The sequence below is a fragment of the Colobus angolensis genome, unplaced genomic scaffold (assembly GCF_000951035.1).
Source record: "Colobus angolensis palliatus isolate OR3802 unplaced genomic scaffold, Cang.pa_1.0 Scaffold11, whole genome shotgun sequence".
Taxonomy (NCBI): domain Eukaryota; kingdom Metazoa; phylum Chordata; class Mammalia; order Primates; family Cercopithecidae; genus Colobus; species Colobus angolensis.
The window spans coordinates 17,217,353-17,242,734 of NW_012112030.1; the positions used below are offsets into that span (position 1 = coordinate 17,217,353).

Below are 25,382 nucleotides of genomic sequence, written 5' to 3' on the forward strand. Positions count from 1 at the left end.
GACTGACATAAAAGTTTACGTGAATGCTAATCTGAAATAATTCAGCTTCCAAATTATATTATTTCTTTTCAAGTAGTACCATAGGAAGAAAAGGACTAGTTAGGTATTACTGACTGGTGACTGTTGATGACAAATTGTCTCAACACAGGATAGCATATCATAGTGTTAGACTAAAATACAGACATAGCTATATGAAATAAAAGGTCAATTTCATAGTATTTAAAATATGTATATTTGCCTTTAGCGATTCCATATTTTTCTTTCTTGTCCTCTTCTCTTTGTTTGTCTTCATTTTCATTTTTAATGATGTCAGCATTAGTCTCCAGTCCTTCCTTTGGAAGTGTTTTGGGCAAAAAGAAAAAAGGAATGGCAGTGAGCACATTAACTCCTGCACAAATCAGAAAGCCAAACCACCATGCACCAACCCAACGAGTGTCAGTGGGAGTTATGGTCAGATCATCTGTAAAAAAATATACACACTTTTATTAGCTTAAGTCAGTATTTTCTGTATGAACTATAGAAAATTCTTAAAATTAGAATTATCAGGTCCTAACCAAGTATAAAATTGGCTTACAATTCAGACATTGATAAAATTTTTCTAAAAATATGTGGTGTTATAATATTGTCTAGTAATAAATTAGGCTGGTTATCTGTCTATCATGTAAGGGATTTAAAAGCAGGTATTAACTAAACAGCTACAAGTTCTACCTCATCATCAACAAATGATTGCTTAATTGAAATAAATTCAAACCTACATGCCTAAATTTTGTAAAACCAAGAAATACAGTTGAAGTACAGTAGAAAGAGCATGTGATTCTGTGTCAGATTAGCATTTTATTTTGCTCTACTGTTTTCTGGTTTGGAATATTTGAAAAGTTATTTAAATTCCTCCACTAGAGTTCCTCACTTTTAAAGTGGAGATAATTTATCAAATTGAAGGTCAAGTAAGGCCATGATTATATGTAATAATATACCTGAGTATATTTGTATATATACCCTAGACATATACTCTAGCTTTGTATACTCTAGACACTGTACAAATAGATTTTATTGAATTACCTGTGTTCACAGATCCAGTGTCAACATAAACATTTGCACAGAATGATGCCAACAAAAGTCCAATCAAAGGACCAATAATAGCTCCTGTTTCTATAAGCCCTAAAAATAAATAAAAGTATAAGGTTATAGTACAGTTATATGCCCACATAAAGAGTTCTAGGTCCGTGAAAAGCCTGAAGATTGAATGTTTTTGCCTTGGATACTTTTGACTAGATATACAATTTATATGAAAGTTAAGCTTGATGTACATATAAGTGACAGTTGTTTCTGCAAATGTTGAAAAAGAAGCCTCATAATTTAAAGCCACTTTCCCTGGCCTCCAAATTCTCTTTCATGTTGGGTCACAGGCAGAGATCTGCTATAGCAGCACAGGCAGTCCCAGCTGGGATCATGCCATCGACTAGGTCATGATGTAACCAAGGTCCTGTTAATTCATCCCCCAGGCATGTTTTGGGAGGAATTCTGAAGCAATACCATCTTATAATGGATTTCTCATGGCACATTCCTCAAAAGTTTCACTCTCAGATCTGCAACTTGAAACTTCCTTCTGGCTATGTCCTCATTATTATAACATGATACACAACTCTTTGATTTTATCATGTTCTCCTTCCTTTTCTTCCACATTTTTATTTTCCATGTCTATCAGTCCTATCTGTCTTCATTTGAATTCTTATCTATTAAAATATCATCATCAGCTGTCTCATCACTTGTCTACAATTCAGAACCTATGCTGAACCCTCCTTGATCTCTGAAAATCCAGACACGAGCTTCTTCAACTTTCTTCCTGTTCACTTCAAAATTTGGCTTTGCCTATTGTCTCTGCCTTCTCCATGGTTCTATAGAGAACCCACCCTATACACACCTAACTTCTTGGTTCCAACCCCTTCTATCTTCTCTAAGGTTTTGCTCTACCAAACACTCCCTCTCTTGTGTGTGTTCAATTTCCCCATAGCCAGTGATTTTACAAAATCTCAAATCCACCCTGCTTTTTCTCCTTTCACTATACTCTCTGCCTCTACTTCCTCACCTCTCACTCACTTTACTCAAATCCTTTTACGTTCTCCCCCAAATATCTCAGGTAGCCCCAGTGATCTCTTTGTCACTACTTTAGTGCCCTCTTTTGGTCTTCATCTTCCTTGCTTTCTAGGTTGTTTGACATTGTTGGCCAATAATTTCTAGATTATTTTCACATTTCTTCCTAAGACTTTCATTAAACTAGACATGTATTGTTTCATTGTGTTCTTATGACTATTCCTTCTTTGATTTTCCTTTCCCCTATTCTATTTACTAAGTAGAAATATTTCCCAGTATTTTATCCTGATATCTTTCAGTATATATACGGTCTTCCACAGCAACCTCATTTCTCCCTCTTGATTTCATTTATTACCTCTCTATAGATAATTCTCGATTTTTTTTTTTTTTTTTTTTGAGACGGAGTTTTGCTCTTGTTGCTCAGGCTGGAGTGCAGTGGCACACTCTCAGCTCACTGCAACCTCCACCTCCCAGGTTCAAGTGATTCTCCTGTCTCAGTCTCCCGAGTAGCTGGGATTATAGGCACCCACCACACCTGGCTAATTTTTGTATTTTTAGTAGAGATGGGGTTTTATCATATTGGACAGGCTGGTCTCAAACTCCTGACTTCAGATGATCTGCCCGCCTTAGCCTCCCGAGTAGCTGGGATTATAGGCGCATGCCACCACACTCGGCTAATTTTTGTATTTTTAGTAGAGACGGGGTTTCATCATATTGATCAGGTGGGTCTTGAACTTCTGACCTCAGGTGATTTGTCTGTCTCGGCCTCCCAAAGTGCTGGGATTACAGGCATGAGCCACCACACCTGGTCGATTCTCCAACTTTTAACCTAGCTTTTGTGTTCTCTTCTAAACTCCAGAGCCATACATGGAACTGTTTCTTGGTGTAGAGCTATTTGATTTATAGTTATTTGGTTATGGATACACACATGAACACACACTATATATGTATATACATATATATACACACACTATATATATAGTACTAATAATTATGTAGTTCTTTATTTACTAACCTTATATGGACCATACCATCCTCATTTTAATATGTATTAGAGATCATCACAGCTATGTTTATATACAATACACCATAGTATTTGTTGAATAAAGAAATAGACATCATAGCAAGGTGTTTGTTAATTTATTGTAGGAGAGTATTTGCATTCTTTTAATATAAGTATGTGCAGGAAGTTAAAAGGACTGAATAGAAAATCACTGGAAAAGATTATTGCAAAATTAGTGAGTTGTCAAAATGTGTCAAAAGTCATTTGGGTTAATGATTCCTCAATATTTTCATCCATCTTTATTATGTATAAATCATTTCCATCTTCTCTCACCCTCTTTGACTTTTCTAGTTTTTAAAAGATATGCCTACATACATTAATGGCAAAATGTCCCTATACTAAACGTAATGAGTTTATGACCAACAATTGATAGAATAACAAAACATATAAGCAACTCATGCATAATAAATTAAGAATATTTCAGAGATTGGAAGGCAGCACAAGAAAGTGGGTCTTAAGCTGGCTATTGTGCCAGGTGACCTACATGGATTTTAAAACGGTAATTTCAAGAAACATAAACAAAAAGATGAAGACGTATTTGTGAAAAATATTAAGAAGCCTGACTATATGGGGAGATCATGATGAAGAGAAACTATATAGAAACTAAGTAAGTGAATGTCATGCAGAGCCATGAGTAATAAGTGGAGAGATCAGATTTAATAAATGAGGAGCTTATATGTGTCATAAATATAGTAGAGAAGACATGATTAAAATAATGCTTGAGAAAAAATATATTGCAGGAATGTTTCTTAAAAACTGAGAAAAGAAAACACTGAAGAGAAAATAATTAATAAAGAGAACCTACAGACAAAGTAATGAGAACCTCAACAAAAACAGAGGTAGTGAAAATAGTGGGAAAGTTTTGAATGCATGGAACATTTTAGAGAAAACATTGGTAAGTCTCTTAACACATTGGATATAGTGTAGTGCAAAGCAAATGAAAGGGTCACCTCCAAGAGCACTAGATTTGTGGTATTTCCAATAGTAGAAAGTAGATTTATTAACAAAGTAGCTCATTGTCATTTAGCATATCTCATCTCCATTCAACAAACTTTTATGAAAGGCCAACTATGCCAAGACACTCTACTCATCATTGTGGAAATCCCTAAGACTACAAAAGTTTAATTCATTTCTAACCTCAATGAACTTATTGCTCTGAAAAGAAGCTAAGGTAGATTTTCAAAACTTACCAATATATAAAGGAGAATTTTCAGATTTGGCAAAATCTTCTATATAGGAAATACCCAAAGGCAGGATGGGAGTTTCGCCCATTCCACGTACAATATTGCCTACCAGGACGTACACCCACATTAATGATTTAACTTCCTCTGTACACTCTGCATTAAAAAAAAAAGACATGACATTAGCACATTGACAATAAAGTGTCAGTAATATTAATTCTATGTTTTCTGTAGGCATTTCACAGTTATATGATGATGGCCCCTTGTCAATGATTTATATTACTATTCCAGCAATGACTTCTTGGGGCACCCCTAATGCATTTTCTGACAGTGGACTTGAGTATGGACAAGTGTAAGTGATATGCTGGAGCCAGTCCCTACTGAGTTGGGAGAGATGAATATACACACCTCCCGAGGTGTTCAGTGACACCTCATTGGTAGTTTCATAGCAGTGTTACACCACAGAAATTGGCAAACATTAAAAATCAAGGTTTTTTAATTCTCTACAGAGATTCAGTTTCTCAGTAACTCCCGAACTCATTCAGCTGCTACAATTGCTTCCCCATTCCTATCCAACTTTGGGGAGACAAAAACACAAAAATATCTTTCCTCTAATTATTTCATAGAAACTAAAAATATTTAACTGGATATTCATCATAGGTTCTCTACAGAGCATGTTGTATACTGTAACAACCAAATAACTTTCAATACAGAAATCCACCCCAATCCATGGAGGCACAGCTACTTAGTACAGTAACGAAGACTAGACCAAAGGGAATAGAAAGTGAGAAAGATAGGGAGATCTCTGAAGAATTATGTCAATCTCTTTGCCATCTATGTTCTAGGCCGAAATAGCTGATAAGCTGGGAGGAAGCTCTGTGGAGTCCCGTTTTCAGGGAAGTGAAGGTCAATGCACTCTTCACCTCCTGTAAATTGGCCAGGTGAGACTGTGAGGTCCTGACCACAGCTGGGTCCAGGAATTTCTTGTGAGCGCTATCTCTCTGTTATTTCCAGTAAAAAAAAAATAGTCTCTATTTCTGGGTATTCAGATTTTTTGTGTGATGCGCAAAGTGATTTGTGTCTACAGATCACAGGCAAACTCTAGGCCTATTCTCGGGCAAAATTGAAAGCATCAATCCACCTTCCTGGAGATGTGCCAGAATGGGAACGTTTTGCTCTATCCACAATGAAGCCGACTAGCAGCTGGGTCAGTCTTTGGCAATAGCCAGCTCAGGAAGAGAACACAGGCCACTGTTAATATCACTGTTTTCCGTTGTGTCCCCCACGGGGGTTCTTTGGCTTCTTCTGAGACAGATATTTTTCAACTTTTTGAAACTGTTTTGGTTTTCTGATTCAATGATGGTCATGAAATTCCCACCCTTGTGGACTACCGCAACTTCCATGAACATGAATCCAGAATAAAAATGTCCCCATAAAAATGTTGAGTCATCAGAGTCATCTCCAGACCAAGTATAACCAGAAGATTATACAAGTCTCATAGCAGAAGGGACAGAAGGGGCAGAAGTCAATACATGGTGCCTAGAGCTATGGGCAGCTGAAAGAAATACTACTATTGTGTAGAATTTTAAAGTACTATCTCCAGTAGAGAAAAAAAAAAAAAAAAAAAGAGCAGAAAGACAAGTTCCTAAGTCGATAGAAAGGAAATAGAGTAATTCAGAACTATAGTGTACTTGCCTATTTTCCCTGCTATTAAAGATCAGTGATAGCACACAAATCTCTTGAACTTTGTTTCTGCCTCTAGTTCCTATTTACATAATCATATACACCAAATCATCAGCATAAATCCGTCCTTCCAAGACATTTTCCTCTGTGGAATGAACTTGACAGTGATCCTTGGATAGATGTCTTTGATTCTTTCTTTTTTTTTTTTTTGGAGGAAAGTCTCACTCTGTTGCCCAGGCTGGAGTGCAATGGCGCAATCTTGGATCACTGCATCTTCCGCCTCCTGGGTTCAGGCAATTCTCCTGCCTCGGCCTCCTGAGTAGCTGGGATTATAGGTGCCCACTACCATGCCCGGCTAATTTTTGTATTTTTTAATAGAGTGAGGTTTCACCATGTTGGCCAGACTGGTCTCGAACTTCTGACCTCAGGTGATCCATCCATCTCAGTCTCCCAAAGTGCTGGGATTACTTTGGGAGTAAATGCACCCGGCCCTCTGACTGATTGTTAAATAACCATGTTAATAAATCAACAAGGAACTCTTAATAAATACATTCAAATATAAGAAAAATAACATTCTTTATTATTAGCTATTCTTATTCCCCATTGTAACTCCTTTGGAAGTTCCTGGAGAGAGAATATATCTTTGTTTAATTATCTAACTCAAGCAATATCTCATTCAGGCCCCTCAGCAGAAAGTGTTCAGTTATAAGTTTGCTGAACAAAAATCAATACAATGAGGTAGACAACCTGATGGATCCTGCGTTGGTCTTAACATCTGGGTTCCATTTTCCATACACAAGAAACTGTTTGAGGACAAGTTGCCTGAAACTGAAACTGTAGATTCATATTCATATCTGTATAAACACAGGGAAAATATGTTTATTTTAAGGAAGTAATGAGGACAATGTGGGCAATGTACAGATTGTTACCTTCTGCTTCCCATACAATACAACATTCAAATCCAGCAAAAATGTCTTTTCATCTTTGGCATCCAAGTTATCACAAGTTAATATCATCAAAAAACTTGCCACTTTCTGTAAATGTACAATCTTTTTACACTTAGCTTTCAATAATCTGCCTGTGGATGATCTACCTTTAGATTATCAAATATAAACCTTCTTTGATTTTTAGGTTATCATTTCCTGGAAATAATTATTATGAGATAAGGAACACAAACTTTAAAAAATGTGAGATTTAATAATGTATAATTAAGAAGATAAATGCTTTGGAAGGAATAACACAACAAAACAAGTCTTCAACTTGGCATTCTCTAAAGTTTGCTCAGAAGCAGCAAAACCTCCAGTTTCTGAGAAATCCTACAATAATTCCTCCATACGTTTCATAAACCTCTAAGAAAAACAAAATATTTGTCCATCATAATGAGAGGCCTTAAGAGAATCTCAATCACCATGACACATAATGTAATGACTTTTTCTCTTCTCATAAGAACAAATGGATTAATAAACTATGACCATTTAATTTAAGCAAATTACCACAAGATCCACATGCTTTTCCTCAGAAAGTAAATTACATGCTGCAAGAATGGAAAAAAAAAAAAAAGTATATTCAATGAAGTCTCTGTTAGAAATAATGCTGGATTGTTTTCTGTGTTTCTATCAGATAAGGTAGCCAGAAGAAAGCTTGCCCTTCTGAATTGCACAAAAGCTAGAGTGTTATGCTTGGATGCCACTGATAGTCTTAATTTCTGTGCTATAGGGTATAATAAGTCTCAAAGTACCTTCCCCTTACAACAATTGCTCAGTGATGCCCCAAGAGTTTGACTGTGAACTATAGACAAAGGCTTTAATCCTATGAGACATGACAACCGCAAGGAAATAACACCTTTGGCAGGTGGTAGAAAGAAATGTAAATAGTAGCTGAATGGTACTTAACATTGTTTTGGGTAGGCTAAGAAATAAAAGAAAAGGAAAGACTCTGCTTAGAAACTCTGATCCCTTCAAAAATACTTTAAAAGAGAAGATATATTTTGTTAATTTATCCACTAAAAATCCAATAACTCAAAGTCTATTCCTTCCCAAAGCATCAGCAAAATGACAGTAAACAGATTTTCAAACAGAATAGAAAAAGGCATAGTTCCACAAAGAAAAAAAAGTAGGGAATTTTACAATAAAAGAGAGATCAACATGATTTTGAAAATGGAAAAGCAGGTAACTGAGTGGTCACTGAAATAGAAGATACGAGAAGTGCAACTGTAAGTGCCTGCAAGAGAGCAATGCTGCAAAGCCCAGGAACATTCAGGCAAGATACTTAAACGCAAAAGTGAGTATGGTCCAAAACACAGAAGAGTGCAAACACTTTGGTTTAAAGTGTGTTTAAGAAACATTAAACTCCCAGAGACATTCCCTGCCACTCCAACTGAAAATGTCCATTGACTCCAGAGTCTGGAGAGGCACATTGAGCATAGAAAGGCAATACAAAAATATTGGGGGTATTAAGTTTAAAAAATCTACATATCTACATATTAAACAGTGAGATTCCCACTTGCATTTGGCTGGTAGCTAAGCTTCTACCTCCCAAGCAACAGACTGAAGAATCCCCATCTAGGATAACAGGTTATGTGCAATTCTGAGCCATCTGCAAAACAGCCAGTCCCTGCTCAATGACTCTACAAAGAAGTCCTCCTTTAACCAAGTCCTACGCATGTATACAGAACTTCCAGTTGGCTTCCTGTTGTTGTTATTCCTCCCTCTTAAGTGTGAATAGGTAACAAAGGACCACCAGATACATGAAAGAAGTCTGTAACAGTAAAGACAGCTATAAACAAATAAAAAAACGGTACACTTGGAGGAGCCAGAGACCAAGAAGAAAGATGAACAACATTTAGATGGAAAGAGATAATACATTCTTGAAAGAACAATAAGATGTTCCTTAAAAAGGGACATTCAAAGAAGAAGAGCTGTTGAAAATTAGAAATGTGGTAGCATAAGCTAGAAAGTCATTCAAAGGCATGGAAAATAAAATTAAATCTCCCAGAAAGTAACAAGACAAGAGGACAAAAAATTAAGGATAAAAGATGAGAAAACATAAGGTCAATACAGGATGTCCAATATTCAAGTAACAGAAGATCTAGAAAGAGAAAACAGTGTTATGAGAGAATGTAAAGGGGAGATATTATCAAAGAAATAACAAAAGTAACTTTTCCAAATGCCCAGATTGAAGGCTCCTGGCACAATGGAGGAGACAGATTTATACCAACACAATTATCATGAATTTTGGACTTGGAGCTTAAAAGAAAATTCCAATAGTTTCCATTGAAAGAAAGCTGATCACAGAGATTAGAATGGCATAGGATTCTGAGTAATAACACTTGATTACAGGTTTCCTGTGTCAAGTGTTGATTACAAGTGTTAGGTAGAGCTGGAAAACATTGGGAAAAATGTCTTCAAAATCCCTAGGGAAAATATTTCCAATCTAGAATTTTATCCTAGCCAAAGTAACAATCAAATGTGGGAGTAAAATAGGAATATTTTCAGATGTACAAAGTCTTATATTTTATACTTCCCTTGTACACTTCCTTGGAAAGCTATTAGATTATTTTCTTCACAAAAACAAGTGAAGAGGAAAGAGGAAAGCAGGAGACACGACATCCAGAAAATGAATAACTGAATGTATGAAACAGCTAAAAAGCAAAGTCTCAAAGATAATAATGAGGGAAAATTCCACGGAAACAGCAATGCAGCAGGCCTAGAGAATTCCAAGTTCAGATTGCAGATGGAGAATTGAAAGTGGTATGTGAGGAATCTCCAAGACAAAAATCAAGCGCTATGATCTGGGATAAGAATATTGAGGAGACATTTGCCCTACCAGTGGAGAATCTGGTGATGAATCAGTGAACAATACAAAGAAAGCTAACCATATGATAAAATGAGGTAATTATTAAATCTAGGGAAAATAAGTCATGTAAGTAAAGAATGAAAAGTGCATGGTTCAATGGTAAAAAAGATTTACATAATTATACAAATGTAAATAGTAAAAATGATTTTATGGTAGGAATTCAATACATATTGTGTAACACTAATGTATAGGCATACGTCAGAGACATTGCACATTTGGTTCCAGATTGCCACAATAAAGTGAATACCACATGAATTTTTAAATTTTCTAATGCATATAAAAGTTATGTTTGCACTATATTGTAGCCTATTAAGTGTGTAATAGCATTAGGTCTGAAACACAATGTACACACATTAATTTAAAATGCTTTATTGCTAAAAGATGCTAACAATCATCTGAGCCTTCAGCGAGTCATAATCTCTTTGCTGGTAGAGGCTTTAGCCTCCATGTTGATGACTGCTGGCTGATCAGGGTAGTGGCTACTACTGCAGGTTGGCGGGGCTGTGGAAATTTCTTAAAACAAGACAGTGATGAAGTGTCCTGTGTCAATTGACTCTTCCTTTCACAAAAGTTTTTTCTGTAGCACATAATGCTGTTTTGTTGTTGTTGTTTGTGTGTTTTTGAGACGGAGTCTCGCTCTGTGACCCAGGCTGGAGTGCAGCGGCAGGATCTCGGCTCACTACAAGCTCCGCCTCCTGGGTTCACCACAGGTTCACACCATTCTCGTGCTTCAGCCTCCGGAGTAGCTGGGACTACAGGCGTGCGCCACCACGCCCAGCTAATTTTTTTGTATGTTTAGTGGAGATGGGGTTTCACCGTGTTAGCCAGGATGGTCTTAACCTCCTCACCTCGTGGTCCGCCCGCCTCGGCCTGCCAAAGTGCTAGGATTACAGGCGTGAGCCACCGCGCCTAGCTGCGCTTAATGCTGTTTGATAGCATTGTATCCACAGTAGAACTTCTTCCAAAACTGGAGTCAGTCCTTACAAGCGCTACTGCTGCTTTATCACCTAACTTTGTGCAAGGTTCTAAAACATTAGCTGTCATTTCAACAGTGTTTACAGCATCTTGCTCAGTAGTAGATTCCATCACAGGAAACCACATTATTTGCTTGTCCATAAACAAAAAATCTTCATTTATTCAAGTTTTATTATGAGATTGAAGCAATTAAGTCACATCTTCAGTTTCCATTTTAAATTCTAGTTCTCTTGCTCTTTCCACCACATCTGCAGTGACTTTCTCCACTAAAGTCGTGTGACTTCCTTCACTAAAATCTTGAACCCCTCAGGGTTATCCAAGAAGCTTTGAGCCAACTTTTCAAAATTCCTGTTAATGCTGAGATTTTGCCCTCCTCTCCTGTTCCTATTGGAACGTGGAATAGTGAATTCTTTCAAGAAAGTTTTCAATTTATGTTACTTCGATCCATCAGAAGAATCACTATTTATAACAGCAATATCCTTACAAACTGTGCGTATTAAATAGTAAGACTTGAAAGTCCAAATTACTCCTGATTCATGGGCCACAGAATGGCTGTTGTGTTAGCAGGCATGAAAACAACATTCATCTCCATGTACATCTCCATCAGAGCTTCTAGATTGTCAACCAGCAGTAATATTTTGAAAAGACTTCTCCTCCCTATCTCTGAAAGTCCGAGGTGGCATCTTCTTTCAAAAGAAGGCTGTTTCCACTTTGTGAGGCCGAGGCAGGCAGATCACCTGAAGTCAGGAGTTTGAGACCAGCCTGGCCAACATGGTGAAGTCCCATCACTATAAAAAATACAAAAATTAGCCAGGTGTGGTAGTAGGTGCCTGTAATCCCAGCTACTTGGGAGGCTGAGGCAGGAGAATCGCTTGAACCCAGGAGGCAAAGGTTTCAGTGAGCTGAGATCATGCCACTGCACTCCAGCCTGAGCAATAGCATGAGACGAAGAAGAAGAAGAAGGAGAAGGAGAAGAAGAAGAGGAGGAGGAGGAGAAAGAAGAAGAGGAGGAGGAGAAGAAGGAAGAAGCAGGTTGTTTCATCCACATTGCAAATCTGTTATTTAGTGTAGCCACGTTCATCAATTAACTTAGCTAGATCTTCTGGATAACTTGCTGCAGCTTCTCCATCAGCACTTGCTGCTTCACCTTGCACTTTTATGTTATGAAGATAGCTAAGATCTTTCCTTAAACCTCATGAACCCACCTCTGTTAGCTTAAAAATTTTCTTCTGCAGCTTCCTAATCTCTCTTAACTTTCGTAGAATAGAAGAGAGAGCCTTGCTCTTTTGGATTAAGGGAATGTTGTGGCTGGCTTAATCTTCTGTTCAGACTATTCAAACTTTCTCCATCTCAGCAATAAGACTGTTCCACTTTCTAATCATGTGTGTCTGTGTCTTCCTTGAAATAGCACTTTTTCTTTGTTTTCACAGCTTGGTTAACTAGTTAGTGCAAGTGGCTTCACTTTGGGCCTCTCTTGGCTTTCAACTTGCCCTCCTCGCTGAGCTTAATCATTTCTAGCTTTTGATTTAAAGTGAGAGATGTGCAACTCTTCCTTTCACTTAAACACGTGGAGGCCACAATAGAGTTATTGTAATAATTGGCCTAATATCAATATTTTTGTATCTAGGGGAATAAGCGGGCCCAAGGAGAGGGTAAAAAATGGGGCAATGGCTGGTCAGTGGAGCAGTCAGAACACACGCAACATTTATTGATAACGTTCACCATCGTAAGACTGGCACAGTGGCTCACGCCTGTAATCCAAACATTTTGAGAGTCTGAGGCAGGCAGATTGCTTGAACCCAGGAGTTCAGGCCCAGCCAGGGCAATATGGCAAAATCCTGTCTCTACCAAAAAAAAAAAAGAAAATACAAAAATTAGCCAGGCATGGTGGCACGTGCCTGTAGTTTCAGCCACTCGAGAGGCTGAGGTGAGAGGATCACCTGAGCCTGTGGAGGTCGAAGCTACAGTGAATGAGGTCACATCACTACCGCCCACCTTGGGTGACACCGTAGCTCTAAAAAAAAAAAATACATAAATAAATAAATCACCATCTTAAATGGGCATAAGTTAGTGGCACATCAAAACAATTACATTAGTAATATCAATTATCACTAATCACAGATCACCATAACAGATACAAAAATAATGCAGAAGTTTGAAATATTGCAAGAATTATCAAATGTGACCCAGACACAAAGTGAGCACATGCTATTGGAAAAATGATTCTAATCTTCAACATAGGGTTGCCATAAACCTTCAATTTGTGAAAAATGCAATATCTGCAAAGTGCAATAAAGTGAAATGCAATAAAGCAGGGTATGCCAGGATTCAAAACTAATAGAATAACATTTACTTAGAAATACAGAAGCAAGGCTGGGCCAGGTGGCTCATGCCTGTAATCCCTCATTTTGGGAGGCTGAGGTGGGCAGACTGCTTGAACTCAGGAGTTCCAGACCAGCCTGGCCAATTTGGGGAAACCCCATCTTTACTAAAAATACAAAAATTAACTGAGTGTAGTGGCACACACCTATAATCCCAGCTACTGGGGAGGCTGAGGCAGGAGAATCACTTGAACCCGGGAGGCGGAGGTTGCAGTGAGCCAGGAGATGGCGCCACTGCACTCCAGCCTGGGCGACAGAGTGAGTGAGACTGTCTCAACAAAAATAAAAACAGAGGCCAAGGCGGGCAGATCATGAGGTTAGGAGATCGAGACCTTCCTGGCTAACAGAGTGAAACCCCCGTCTCTACTAAAAATACAAAAAATTAGCCAGGCATGGTGGCACGTACCTGCAGTCCCAGCTACTCGGGAGGCTTGAGGCAGGAGAATTGCTTGAACGCTGGAGGCGGAGGTTGCAGTGACCCGAGATTGCGCCACTGCACTCCAGCCTGGGTGACAGAGCGAGAGAGACTCTGTCTCAAAATAAATAAATAAATAATAAAAACAGAAAATCGGAAAAAAAAATAGAAAGAAATTGGAAGCAAATAGAAGAAAGAGCTAAAAGTTATAAGTGCTTGCCTCTGGAAAGCAGTAATAAGTGACAAGGGAGAACTTTTTGTCAATATAAGCCTTTTTGTATAGTTTCTATTTTTATGACTTTGTACATAGTTACTTTGGTAAAAATTAAAAGAAAAATCAACCTTCAGACTAGTCTGTCCCTTGGTGACCTGCAATTAAGCAGAACCTCATTATAATTAGAAGTATTTACATGGTCCTGAGAAGGGAATAATCCCAAGTTTTGGCTGGTCCTGAGAATCTTTTCACCAGACTCAACTCCACAAGAAAAGGTGTCAAATCCCCATTGTGTAAACTGACAAAACTGACTACGTAAGTGGAAGTGAGGCAGCCAAAAGCACCAAATAGACAGATGGAACAGAATGTGCATCTTCCCCTTCCCATTACAGTGCTCTATGCTGTTGGAAAGCTTTGCTCCTTGAGAGGATAGTGCAAGCTTCATTTCCTGCAAGTGAAATTTGACCACCCAAAATTATCAGACTGGAATACTTACTGGTTCATGAGGAAATGAGGTAGTGATTTTAAGAAACAGCCTAAGCCCATAACCACACATCCAATGCCAATCATTATAGGTCTATGCAGTTTGGTTCCAAAATAACTCACAAATATAATCAACAAAAGATTTCCTAGGAAAAATTGAGAATAATCATTTTAAAAAGTATGAACAAAGTCTTAATTAACAGCCTCACCCGATCATTTACATTCTAGCGTTTACTGCATAACAACTATCTTAAATACTGGGGTTTGTGCTAGGGTTGCATTAAATAATAAACGAATATAACACAATCCCTGTCCCGAAGAAAGGTTCTGTTTTGCAGTGTAGGCAGATACAGAAACAGATATCTCTGAAACACCAACGTTTATAGAGAGGAAAAGAAGAGAAGCCAGTGAAAGAGACTAAAGAATGGTTATGGGAAATTTGAAAGGCTCTATTTGTGACTATCTAGACTTGGGAAATGAGGTGCAAAAAAAAGGTGTCAGCCTGCATGTGACCTCTGGCCTCTCTCTCAGTGCCTACTCCATAGAACGTTATCATGTTTTCCTATGCCCAGAAAGAGAAGCAAAAGTCAAATTTAGATAGCTGAGTGTTTTGTAATTCATTATTTAAAAATACCTTCATTTTGGTCAACATGACCAAGACAAGGATCTATTTTTTTTTTCTACTTCTTTCCCTAGATCAGACAATGTAGTTAAGTAAAAATTAGTAGACCCCTCCCCTTCTACTGGGTCTTCAGTGAGTCTGGATTTGAGGAATAAAAATAGCAATGAAAAATGTATCCCCATGTCTTAGGATGAAGCTTTAGAATAAAGAAACTAATGGGGGAAGGCCCATCTGATGGACAGATCCTTGAAGAGTGTGGAGTAAAGATTTGAAAAAAACAAATACGTGAGTAAGTTTTTTGCCAACTATACATTTTTTAACTCAGTAAATAATATTTACTTTGCTCCCACTATATATAAAGAATGCCTCTGCAATGACTCAAGATTATAAAAATTTCAAAAATTTTTTTCCTCAAGGAGTTAATAATCTTCTAAGTGGTGTATATTTTGAAAACTTTTCTTTCCATCTATATTTTTCTCTAGTCTGCCCTGTATGTAAAATATACGTCCATTTGTACATTATTGTATATGGAGCGTGCCCCACGTCAATAACTATATCAGCCACATTGACCTCTCTAGGTTTCTGAAATCTATCACCAAAGCCATCTGTGTTGAAGGTAGTGTCTCCAGAGGCCACTGTTTGAAATTCGTATCTATTTTTTGACAGGAGAAGAAAGGAAGAACTTTCCTTCTTCATGTAAGAGTGAGTTCGTATTTTAAACTGCCTTGCTCTGTCAGGAAATAATTGCAACGAGAAAGCATGGGAAAAGGTAAGTAATTTTTTTCAAAGGTATGGAGAATGCTGCCTGTAAAACTGACTGGGGAAATGTAAGCTAAGTGATATGTTTATTGGCATTTGTAAATTTCACAGTATTTCTAATCTTCATCATTCTCCTCAAGCTATCTATCACCACTCACTAGTGGTAGAAATTGTTAATATTTTCTACATTATCAAGAAATTTGGGGCAATCGAACATGAAGGCATTTGAGTTTTCCACCTGAAGGCCTTACCACCTTCCTTCAGTTTGAGAGGTTGGGGTGCCCATCTTACCACTAAACACATCACCAGGGCACTGCCATTTTCTTCAGCCACTTACTCTAGTAATTAAAATCTCTCATATATATTTTAAGCCTCTCTCTCAACTAGTCTTTAGCCTACACATACTCTCTAGTTTCTCTCCAAACTTCCCAGAACATTCATCCATATTCTTAGATTCCACTTTTCCCACTCCCTAATCCCCTAACGTTGCTCCTACCTTCAATGCTTCCTAGCTTCTAAATTTGCTAGTGCCCTGGCAAAGATCATCAGTTATCTCCATATTATGAAACCCAGGGAATAGTTCTTCATCCTTATCTAACTGGATACTTCTAATGCTTTTCACACCTCTGATACATTTTTTTTTTTTCAAATTTCTACTCTTTTGTCTTTCATAATGCTGTTTTCTCCTGGTTCCCCCTCTTGTTTCTCTGACCATTCCTTCTCTTAACATTGTCAAGACTCCTTTTCTTCTACCTGTGCCTTAAATGTTTGTGTAGCTCAGGATCTATTCTTTGTCCATTGTAATTATCACCCTATATCCTCTCCCTGAATAACGTCATAAATTCTCTCTCTAGTTTTAGCAAACGCCTATTTACTTGCTAATATCCTCTCCCTGAATAACGTCATAAATTCTCTCTCTAGTTTTAGCAAACGCCTATTTACTTGCTAATCAATAGCTCCAGCCCAGATAGTTCCCCAGTGCTTCAGACTCACATAACTACAATGTTAACATTGTCACCAATTGTCAGCAATAGAAGTCACAGATATATTCAGATGACAATATGGCCGTTGCAAACAGTTCAAAATATTGACACAATAATTACTTTAAAATTAGTAACTTTTTTATTTAATGGGTTGATTAAAAGTATAAATATTACTATATAAAAATTTGTTTTAATATTTTGGTAATTCTACTTCAATATAACTGGCTTCCTTTGCACCCATGTAGTTCTTTTTTGTGCAATTAAAATTATTATTCCAGGATCGTACGGTGTTAGAATGCTAAAAGAGTCCTTGGCACAGAAAGGTTAATAACCCCTTCCAATCCTCAGTGACACTCCCTCATCCAGAGGATTAAAAGGTAAATGCCACAGCAGGCACACAAAGCTCTCATTAACCCATTTCTCACCCCTGCCCATTTCTCCAGGCTCATATCCTAATCCTTTCCAACTTTATCTTGGCTAGTCAATGTTATCAAGCTGAATGTTGCTCCTCACATAGTCTATTACGCTGTGTCGTTCTTAGGCTTCTTCTACTGGATTTTTCTTCACATTTGCTTAACTTCGTTTCTTCTCCTAGAAAACTTTTAGTCATCCTCTGAGAGTCTGTCTTCCCTAAATGAGTCTATGTTTCTTCTGTTCCTCTAAGACCTTGTATATATTTACGCTACCAAACTTACTTCATTCAATTAATGTTATCATTATTTGCATCTCTACCTTCCGTTAGATTATGAACTGAGTCAATTTGTGGGCTATACATGGAGTTAGTTCTAACTCTCTCACTGGGATCAGCACACAGGTGATACAGGGTAAGATCTAAGGGAGTTGAACACTAGTAGATAAGATCAAGAATCACTTATTTCAGTTTTGCTTCTCCTCAATCCTGATTTTTTAAATATATTTATATTAAAGGCAGTTATCACCTTGAAGAAAGTAGAAGCTATTATAAAACTAGAAAAGAGTGGCACTCATATTTCTATAAACTTTTTTCATGGAAGAAATCCTTCTTTCCCTCATTCGCCTTCTCTGTGGTCACATATTCCCAGTCATCCACAAAAATTAGAATCTACAAGTAGACTTTATTATTCCCTAGAGGCTGCCTCTGAAATAAATTCAGAGAGATATAAAAGCAATCTTTTCTTCTCTCTGTACTTGGAAAAAAAAAAAATTGTTAACCTCCTAGACCAAATAGCAGAAAAATATTTGCATTTTCATTTGTAAGGCAATTTCCTTGGTCTCCAACAATATCTTCTACATCTTCTAGGTCGTCCATCTTTGTTTTTGTTGTTGTTGTTGTTTGTTTGTTTGTTTGTGAGACAGAGGCTCACTCTGTCACCCAGACTGGAGTTCTATGGCAATCTTGGTTCACTGCAAGCTCTGCTTCCCAGGTTCACACCATTCTCCTGCCTCAGTCTCCCGAGCAGCTGGGACCACAGGTGCCCGCGATCATGTCCGGCTAATTTCTTGGTGTTTTTAGCGGTGACGGGGCTTCACCATGTTAGCCAGGATGGTCTCAATCTCCTGACCTCATGATCGCCCATCTCCCCTCCCAAAGTGCTGGGATTACAGGCATGAGTCACCGTGCCTGGTGGTCTTATACCTTTGTATCTTCTAAATACAAAGATGGAGGCCTTAGTTTCCCTTAGGGTTATCAAATGATAGATTTAAATATAAATACTGTAAATACTCTGCTACTCATGCTGCATAACTAAGAAACTATTAGAATAAAAAGAACAATGGTGGGATATGTGGCAATATTTAGGTGTTAATACGAGGTAATATTTAAATGAATTATTTCCAAGCATATTCTGAGCTTAGCTAATCAATCAGTTTTAGAAAACATCCAACTCAGTCAGATTAAATGACCTAAAACAGCAAATAAGGAGAATAAAATTCAGACATGCTCCACAGATAAGACAAAATACAAAAAGAAGAAATGCAAAAATAATTCATTACCAATCTCAAAGCTTCCATTAATAAATCCAACTAGAGATGTTGGGATGTTGAATTGTCTCTCTATTTGAGTGAGCATGGAATTCATATAAGATCCAGATAGGGTTTTGGATACAAATGCACATGTTATTGCCAACAGAAACATCTAGGAAAAAAATATAAGAAAACATAGAAATATTTATTTTTAAATTGTGTACTTGCCGTCTGTTGACAAAATGCCTTCCACCATAAGACTGATTGTCTCCAACTTAAGTAACCTTTGAATCTGCAAGAAACTGTAAAATGTAGTCTGTTCCCCTTGTCTGTCATACTGTGATTTCTCTTTGAAAACTCAAAGTGATGCTAATTTTGTAGGCAGTTGCAGCCTCAATATTGTATAAGCATCCTGGTGCATACTAGAAACAAAGTCATTCTAAGTAATACATAGCTGATGCTTGAAACAGGTCTTCAGAACTACAATGATGACTAAAGTACAAAAGAACTCATACATATACTGTAATGAAAAGAAAGAATGCAGAACTATACAAAGACATTATTTCGGTAGCAAATACGCGCTTAACTTCCCTCTGCAGGACAATAGGTCCCCAGATTACCTTGGCCGACCCTACTCTTTCCTGTTCTTGCTTGCAATTCTTGGTCAGAAACATTCTGCATTCTCAGCAATGAAGGAAATATCCAGAACAACCTGAGTTATGTTCTCATTCTTCCCATAGTAGGATGCTCTGCAACCCTTGAGCTCAGCAATCCCAGTTGTGTCTAAGGCATGTAAGCCCAGGACACAGTGTTTTCAGGGTTTCTCAGCTGCAGTGCAAATGGAGGAGCACACAAAACTGAGACTCCATTTATTTTGGGAAGCTTTCCTGAACCTTGGAGAATCAGCTCACATGGACCCTTGGCTTCTGTTTATTCTTATTGCCTGCCTAATACGTATACTATAAATTTCCATATGTTTTATCAATCATACTTCCTATGAATTGGTATAGTTCCAGGAAACAGTGAGGTTGATGCAATCCATAACATCAGGGACGAGTTCACAGATAGAACCACTGTAATCACCAGGAGCTACTATGGTTTTACTAAAAATACGAAAAGTTAAAATTCTAATAGGTTTATTAAATTTAAAAAGATAGCTTTTAGTAAGAGGTTTTAAAACAGGAGCACTGTATACTGGTAATACTATAGTTGGTAGATTAATTACTGCTTCAAAATAAACAAATTACAGATTCATGTCAACTTGAATGGTGGTCTTCAGTCACATGTCATAGGGATTTTTGCTTGGTCCTATTAAAGATATTTTCTGATGACATTTGCATCCTGGGAGACCATTTGACCTACTATCTAGCTAGCATGCTCAAATTCTTAATATTCTCACACCTTCCACCTTCCACCTTCCACACCTCCAGTCTTAAGCCAATCACACAACTTATTTTCTACCTCAAATATTCCTTTCAAGTTAACTCACAACCTTTTCTGTTTCTCAGTCTCCAACCCAGTCACATGCTCTTTCTTCATGACCAGTAAATGATATCAGCAACTTCACCTGCAAACTTACCTCTGTCCCTACCTTCTCTAATTTGCCTATGTCTTTAGAAAGATTGGTGTCCCTTTCTTGTACAATAAAATCCCTCCAACCTTGCTGTTGAATCCATTCTTCCCATTTCTGAAATTCTAATTCATCCATATTACTCTTTTTTCTCACTTTTTATTTACTTATTTTTTACTTTTTTGAGACAGTCTTACTCTGTCACCCTGGCTGGAGTACAGTGGCATAATCTTGGCTGACTGCAACCTCCACCTTCCAGGTTCAAGCAATTTTCCCACCTCAGGCTCCCAAGTAGCTGGGGCTACAAGTGTGTGCCACCATGACCAGCTAGTTTTTGTTTTTTCAGTAGAGACAGGGTTTCACCATGTTGGCCAGGCTGATCTTGAACTCCTGACCTGAGGTGATCCACCCACCTCAGTCTCCCAAATACTGGAATTACAGGCAAGAGCCACTGCGCCCAGCCTTTTCTCTCTATTTTCAACCTCACACTCTATTGCTTGATTGCTTCTTTCCCCACTAGCTTATTAAGATAGCCAAGATAATTCTTGTCTTTTGAGAAAAAACAAACAAACAAACAAAAAACCTTCCCTCAGCCTTGATGGACAGCTACTCTAGCTACCACAAAGCTGCTTAGAAGAATAGTCTAGACTCATTGTCTGTGCCGTTTAACCTTCCATCCGCCCTGTAGTCTGCTGTAGCCTGGTATTTCTTGAAATTACCTCCATAAAAGGTCATAAACAACTTCCTTATTCCCAAATATCCCAAATCCACAAACTATGTCTGAATTATCAGCTTACTTCAAGACTCTCAGTCATTTGATATGTTGATCTCTCTTTTCTTCCTGAAATTCCCTCCCCAATGCATACCTGTATCTCTGACTAACTGCTAGATTCTTTCTACTCAGTCTTCTCTTATTTGGTCAACACTTTCAGGCCTCTGTCTTGTATTCCCTACCCTTTTGCTATGCATGCTCTCTTTAGGACGTCTCATGCCCATCCATGCCTTTAACTAACACACATATGATGAAACCTCTCATATGTATGAACAGTTTACCTCAGACAATTGAAATCCTATTTAGTCTCCTCTAGCCTTGTCTACCTCCAACCTCTCTTTCACATGCCACCTCCAGTAATTTGGATGGTAATATTTTTTGTTAAATGAATTAATAAAATACAAAGTTAGCATGTGATTCTACTTCTTAAAACTTTTCAGTAATTCCCATAAACAAAAATCTCTGATTTTTAAGATAGTAAACAAAGTCTCATCTATATTTCAGTATCATCTCCTGTTGCTTGTCCTTATGTTCCACTTGTAGCTGTGTTAATTAACCATGCCGTTTTATAGTTCAGTTCTTTTATATAATATTCCTCCAGTTATAATGCCTTTTTTCCCTTTGTTCATCTGGTAAATATATAATTCATTTTCAAGACTCAGGTATTTTATTTCTTCTATTGTGAAGCCTCTTTTGCCTCTGTGCTCCCCAGATAAGCTCTAACCATTCATTCACTCTTTATCTTCCCACCCTACTGTGTGCCTAACTCCATTACAACCTCTATTACAGTGCACTTCATTTATATAAGTTACTCTTTATTTATATGTCTATAAGTTCCTCTCTCATTATTCTGTGAACAAGTCAGAGACAAGAGCCATATGTTATTTACCCTTGTGGCTCTGGTGCTCCTTAAGTGCCTGACAAATAGCAGGCACCCAAGACAAGTTTATTGAATTAATGACAGAGTAAGTATCAAAAACATCTTGAAGAAATCAGAGCTGAGAGTAAAATGAAATTGAATAAGAGTAAATATAGTGTTTTCATCCATCTGGGCCGCTACAACAAAATACCGTAAGCTGAGTGGCTTATAAACAACAGAAATTTGATTGTCATAGTTCCAAAGACTGGCAAGTCCAGGAGCAAGGCGCTAGCAAACTTGGATTGGCTGATGCCTGCGAACCCAAAAGTATCTGAGACAGTTCTCAATCAATTCAGAAAGTTTATTTTGCCGAGGTTAAGAATGTGGCCATAACACAGCCTCAGGAGGGCCTGACAACATGTGCCCAAGATGGTCAGGGTACAGCTTGCTTTTATACATTTTAGGGAGACATAATATATCAGTCAGCACATGTAAGATTTACATCAGTTCAATCTGGAAGGGCAGGACAACTCGAAGCAGGGGGTTCCAGGTCATAGGTAGTTTTAAAGTTTTAAAATGTGCTGATTGGCAATTGGTTGGAAGAGTTATTATCAATAGAAAGTAATATCTGGGTTATATTAAGGACTTGTGGGGGACCAAGGTTCTATCATGCAGATAAAGCCTCTAGGTAGCAGGCTTCAGAAACAATAGATGTAAATGTCTCTTGTCAGACTTAAAGTCTGTGTTGATGTTAGTTCTGGCTGGTTTTTGCTGAACTCCAAAAGGTAGGAGGGTACAATGAGGCGTGTCTGACCCACCCCCCCTTCCCATCATGGCCTAAACTTGCTTTTCAGATTAATTTTGGAATGCCTTTGGCTGAGAGGAAGGGTCCATTCAGATGGTTAGGGTCCTCAGAATTTTATTTTTGCTTTACATTCTCCCTCTTCCAGCTAAGATTTGCCAGAGGCAACAACAATATCTACCAAATTTTTATTTCATCTGATACCATTGTTGGGGTGGCATGGCTGCCTACTTGAGATCCATCCTGTCCCTTGGTGGGACCCCCTATGGCCAAGGGACTTAGAGTCAAAAGACTTATAGCAAATTAAATGTTCTAAGCCAGATAGGAACAGACATTGACGAGCATTCATTACCCCTTACATTTTTTCAGTAAAAAGCCAACAAACAAAAAGCAAAGGCCAGGTTACAAAACTGACTTATCTTTAACTTCTATGCATCGAGCTACTATAATCTTGGTTTTAGTTATGGACTTACAGCAATTAAGTACACAAAACATAAGCACTGTTCTGAAAAAAATTTTTTTAATATATACTGGCCGGGCACCGTGGCTCACATCTATATACCCAGGATTTTGAGACCAGCCTGGGCAACATGGCAAAACCCTGTCTCTAAAAAAATACAAAAAGACAAAAAGCTAGCCAGTTATGGTGGTGCATGACTGTAGTGCCCAGCTACCTGGGAGGCTGAGGCGTGAGGATCATCTGAGTCCAGAAGGTCAAGGCTGCAGTAAGCCATGATGGCGCCACTACCCTCCAGCCTGGGTGACAGAGTGAGACCCTGAGTGAGTCTCAAAAAAGAAATAAATAAATGAAAATAAAATTTAAAAATACATATCTATCTGCACAACTCATAACTGAGAGTCTTATATCCAGAAGGCTTTGTCACAAGGTATCTTTATCCTCTCAGTAGTTATTTTCTTTTAATTCTACAAAAAGCATGACATTCTTTATGATTGGACTGGATGAAAAGATGCCACATAATAGCTCAGAAGGCAAAAAACTTTGTTTTACCAGCTGTTTAGGCATCTGTGTATCCATCCTTGATTTGGATGATCTGAACTAATTTACTTCCTCAAACCTAGCCCTTACAATCTCTCACACCCACCTCTTCCACAGCAGTCCTTAGGCTTAGAGGGAGGGTGCTTGTGTCGTCTTAACAGAAGGGCATTTACAGTGAAAAACAGATCGGGCTCAGTGGGATGCCAAACAAGAGAGATTTGCATCTCTAGTCTTGAGAATACCATGATTCCAATTTCCTTGGAAGTAAATCAAGGAGAGATAAATAATATTAATATTTTGACAATCAAAAGAGTATTTGTGTGTCAGAATGGAAAACAGAAGCTATTTCATTATGGATTCAACTAAAAATATGAAGAAAAACTATAATCTGCTATTCTTTAGAGGATTATTATAGCCAAGAAATAATTCATGAATCAATCTGCATTCAAAAACAAAAGTCGGGGCTGAAATCTAGTAACAAGTGTTAAACTTTTCCTTTGAAAAAAATTTTCTCTCTCTCTAGCCCTCCTTTTCTATTAAAGACAAATTATAGTAAGACTGATTTGTGTGTAAAAATAAGTTTTAGGCTTATTATACTTGGCCTGACTATTTGCATAAAGTGCAGCAAGAAATTGACTGACCATATAGGCTCTTTTTAAGTTGGCTTTGCTGGAAATTTACCTGAAAATATGTTATTGTAGTCAAAGGCTTGGTAAAATAACCAGTGTCTCCAATTGTCCTGTTTTAAAACAAAAGACTCTTACTAAACTTATGCAAATAACTATATTGTGATAAAACCAGAATACTCACGGTTTCCAAATTTTGGAGAACTTGGAGAGAAAGGTAAATTTGTTCATAAAAACATACTGCACCCAATTGCTCTAAAGAATAAATAATTTAAAAGAAAAAGATTCCTTTGACTCTTTAACCAGAGCATCAGCCTTCCAAACAACATGTCCTTTGTTCACCTTGAATTGCCATTCACATGCTAAGCAGTTCTTGTCATATGAGAGCTGTTTATCAGGCACTGTAGAATCTAGCAACTCCTCACAGAGTTAGAGTCAGCCCTAGGGGAAAAAGAATGCTCTCTGCTCATAAGTATCTCCTCTTTGCATCCTCAGGTAGCAAGATCTTATGTAAACAATTTTTAAGTTATTATGGAACTCTTTAGGGCACCATTATTTCCATTAGCAAAGGAGTAGCTTCAGTTAACATTCCATAACAAGGCCGTACATGTCCCTCAACTGGAAATTCTCTAGTCCAGTATTTGTCATTGGGAAGTGCTCCCAGTCTTTTACCTTAAGCCCTAATAAATGCTCCACAAAGGGATATGAAGTGGAGAATTATTCCCTACTAGCCCTTCAGCTTCTACCATATATTCTGTAGGCTCAGGCAACCTTACTAGTTTCCATTTAGTGAGTTCAATTAACATTCCTCAAAGGAAATATTTACATGACTTCAATTTCATAGTACTTGATAGCAGAAACATCCCCCAATCAGATACAATACCAATTTTCACAAGACATTTAGGTAAAGGAGTTAAAATTACCTGACATACAGGCTGTGTAGACATCTCAAGTTTCATAATCCTATCAACCTGTACATTTCTATGTTCTGGTTCAAGGAGCTTTTCTTTTCTACCCCCAGACCATTTTACTTTTTCTGGTGAAAAGTGATTTGAGTTCCCAGCAGGGGATTGAGCCAAGGGACTTGGGCTCTTTTTTTAATCTTCATCT

The 25,382-nt window shown here is 37.8% G+C and overlaps 1 protein-coding gene across 4 annotated transcripts in view; it reads right to left on the reverse strand.

Moving 5' to 3' along the window:
* The window catches only part of SLCO1A2 (solute carrier organic anion transporter family, member 1A2), a 136,764-nt gene that overhangs the window by 34,391 nt on the left and 76,991 nt on the right, over positions 1 to 25,382 (reverse strand). Inside the window, exons 4-9 of one of the 4 annotated variants that reach the window (XM_011954989.1) lie at positions 18,677 to 18,818; positions 14,355 to 14,487; positions 6,766 to 6,872; positions 4,345 to 4,491; positions 1,060 to 1,158; positions 239 to 460 (exon numbers count right to left, since the gene is read on the reverse strand). In XM_011954989.1, coding sequence (XP_011810379.1) covers positions 239 to 460; positions 1,060 to 1,158; positions 4,345 to 4,491; positions 6,766 to 6,872; positions 14,355 to 14,487; positions 18,677 to 18,818 — 850 coding nt within the window. Of the gene's footprint in view, positions 1 to 238; positions 461 to 1,059; positions 1,159 to 4,344; positions 4,492 to 6,765; positions 6,873 to 14,354; positions 14,488 to 18,676; positions 18,819 to 19,266; positions 19,475 to 25,382 lie in introns of all 4 variants that reach the window. The other 3 variants (XM_011955002.1, XM_011955011.1, XM_011954994.1) reach the window with 3 other exon arrangements.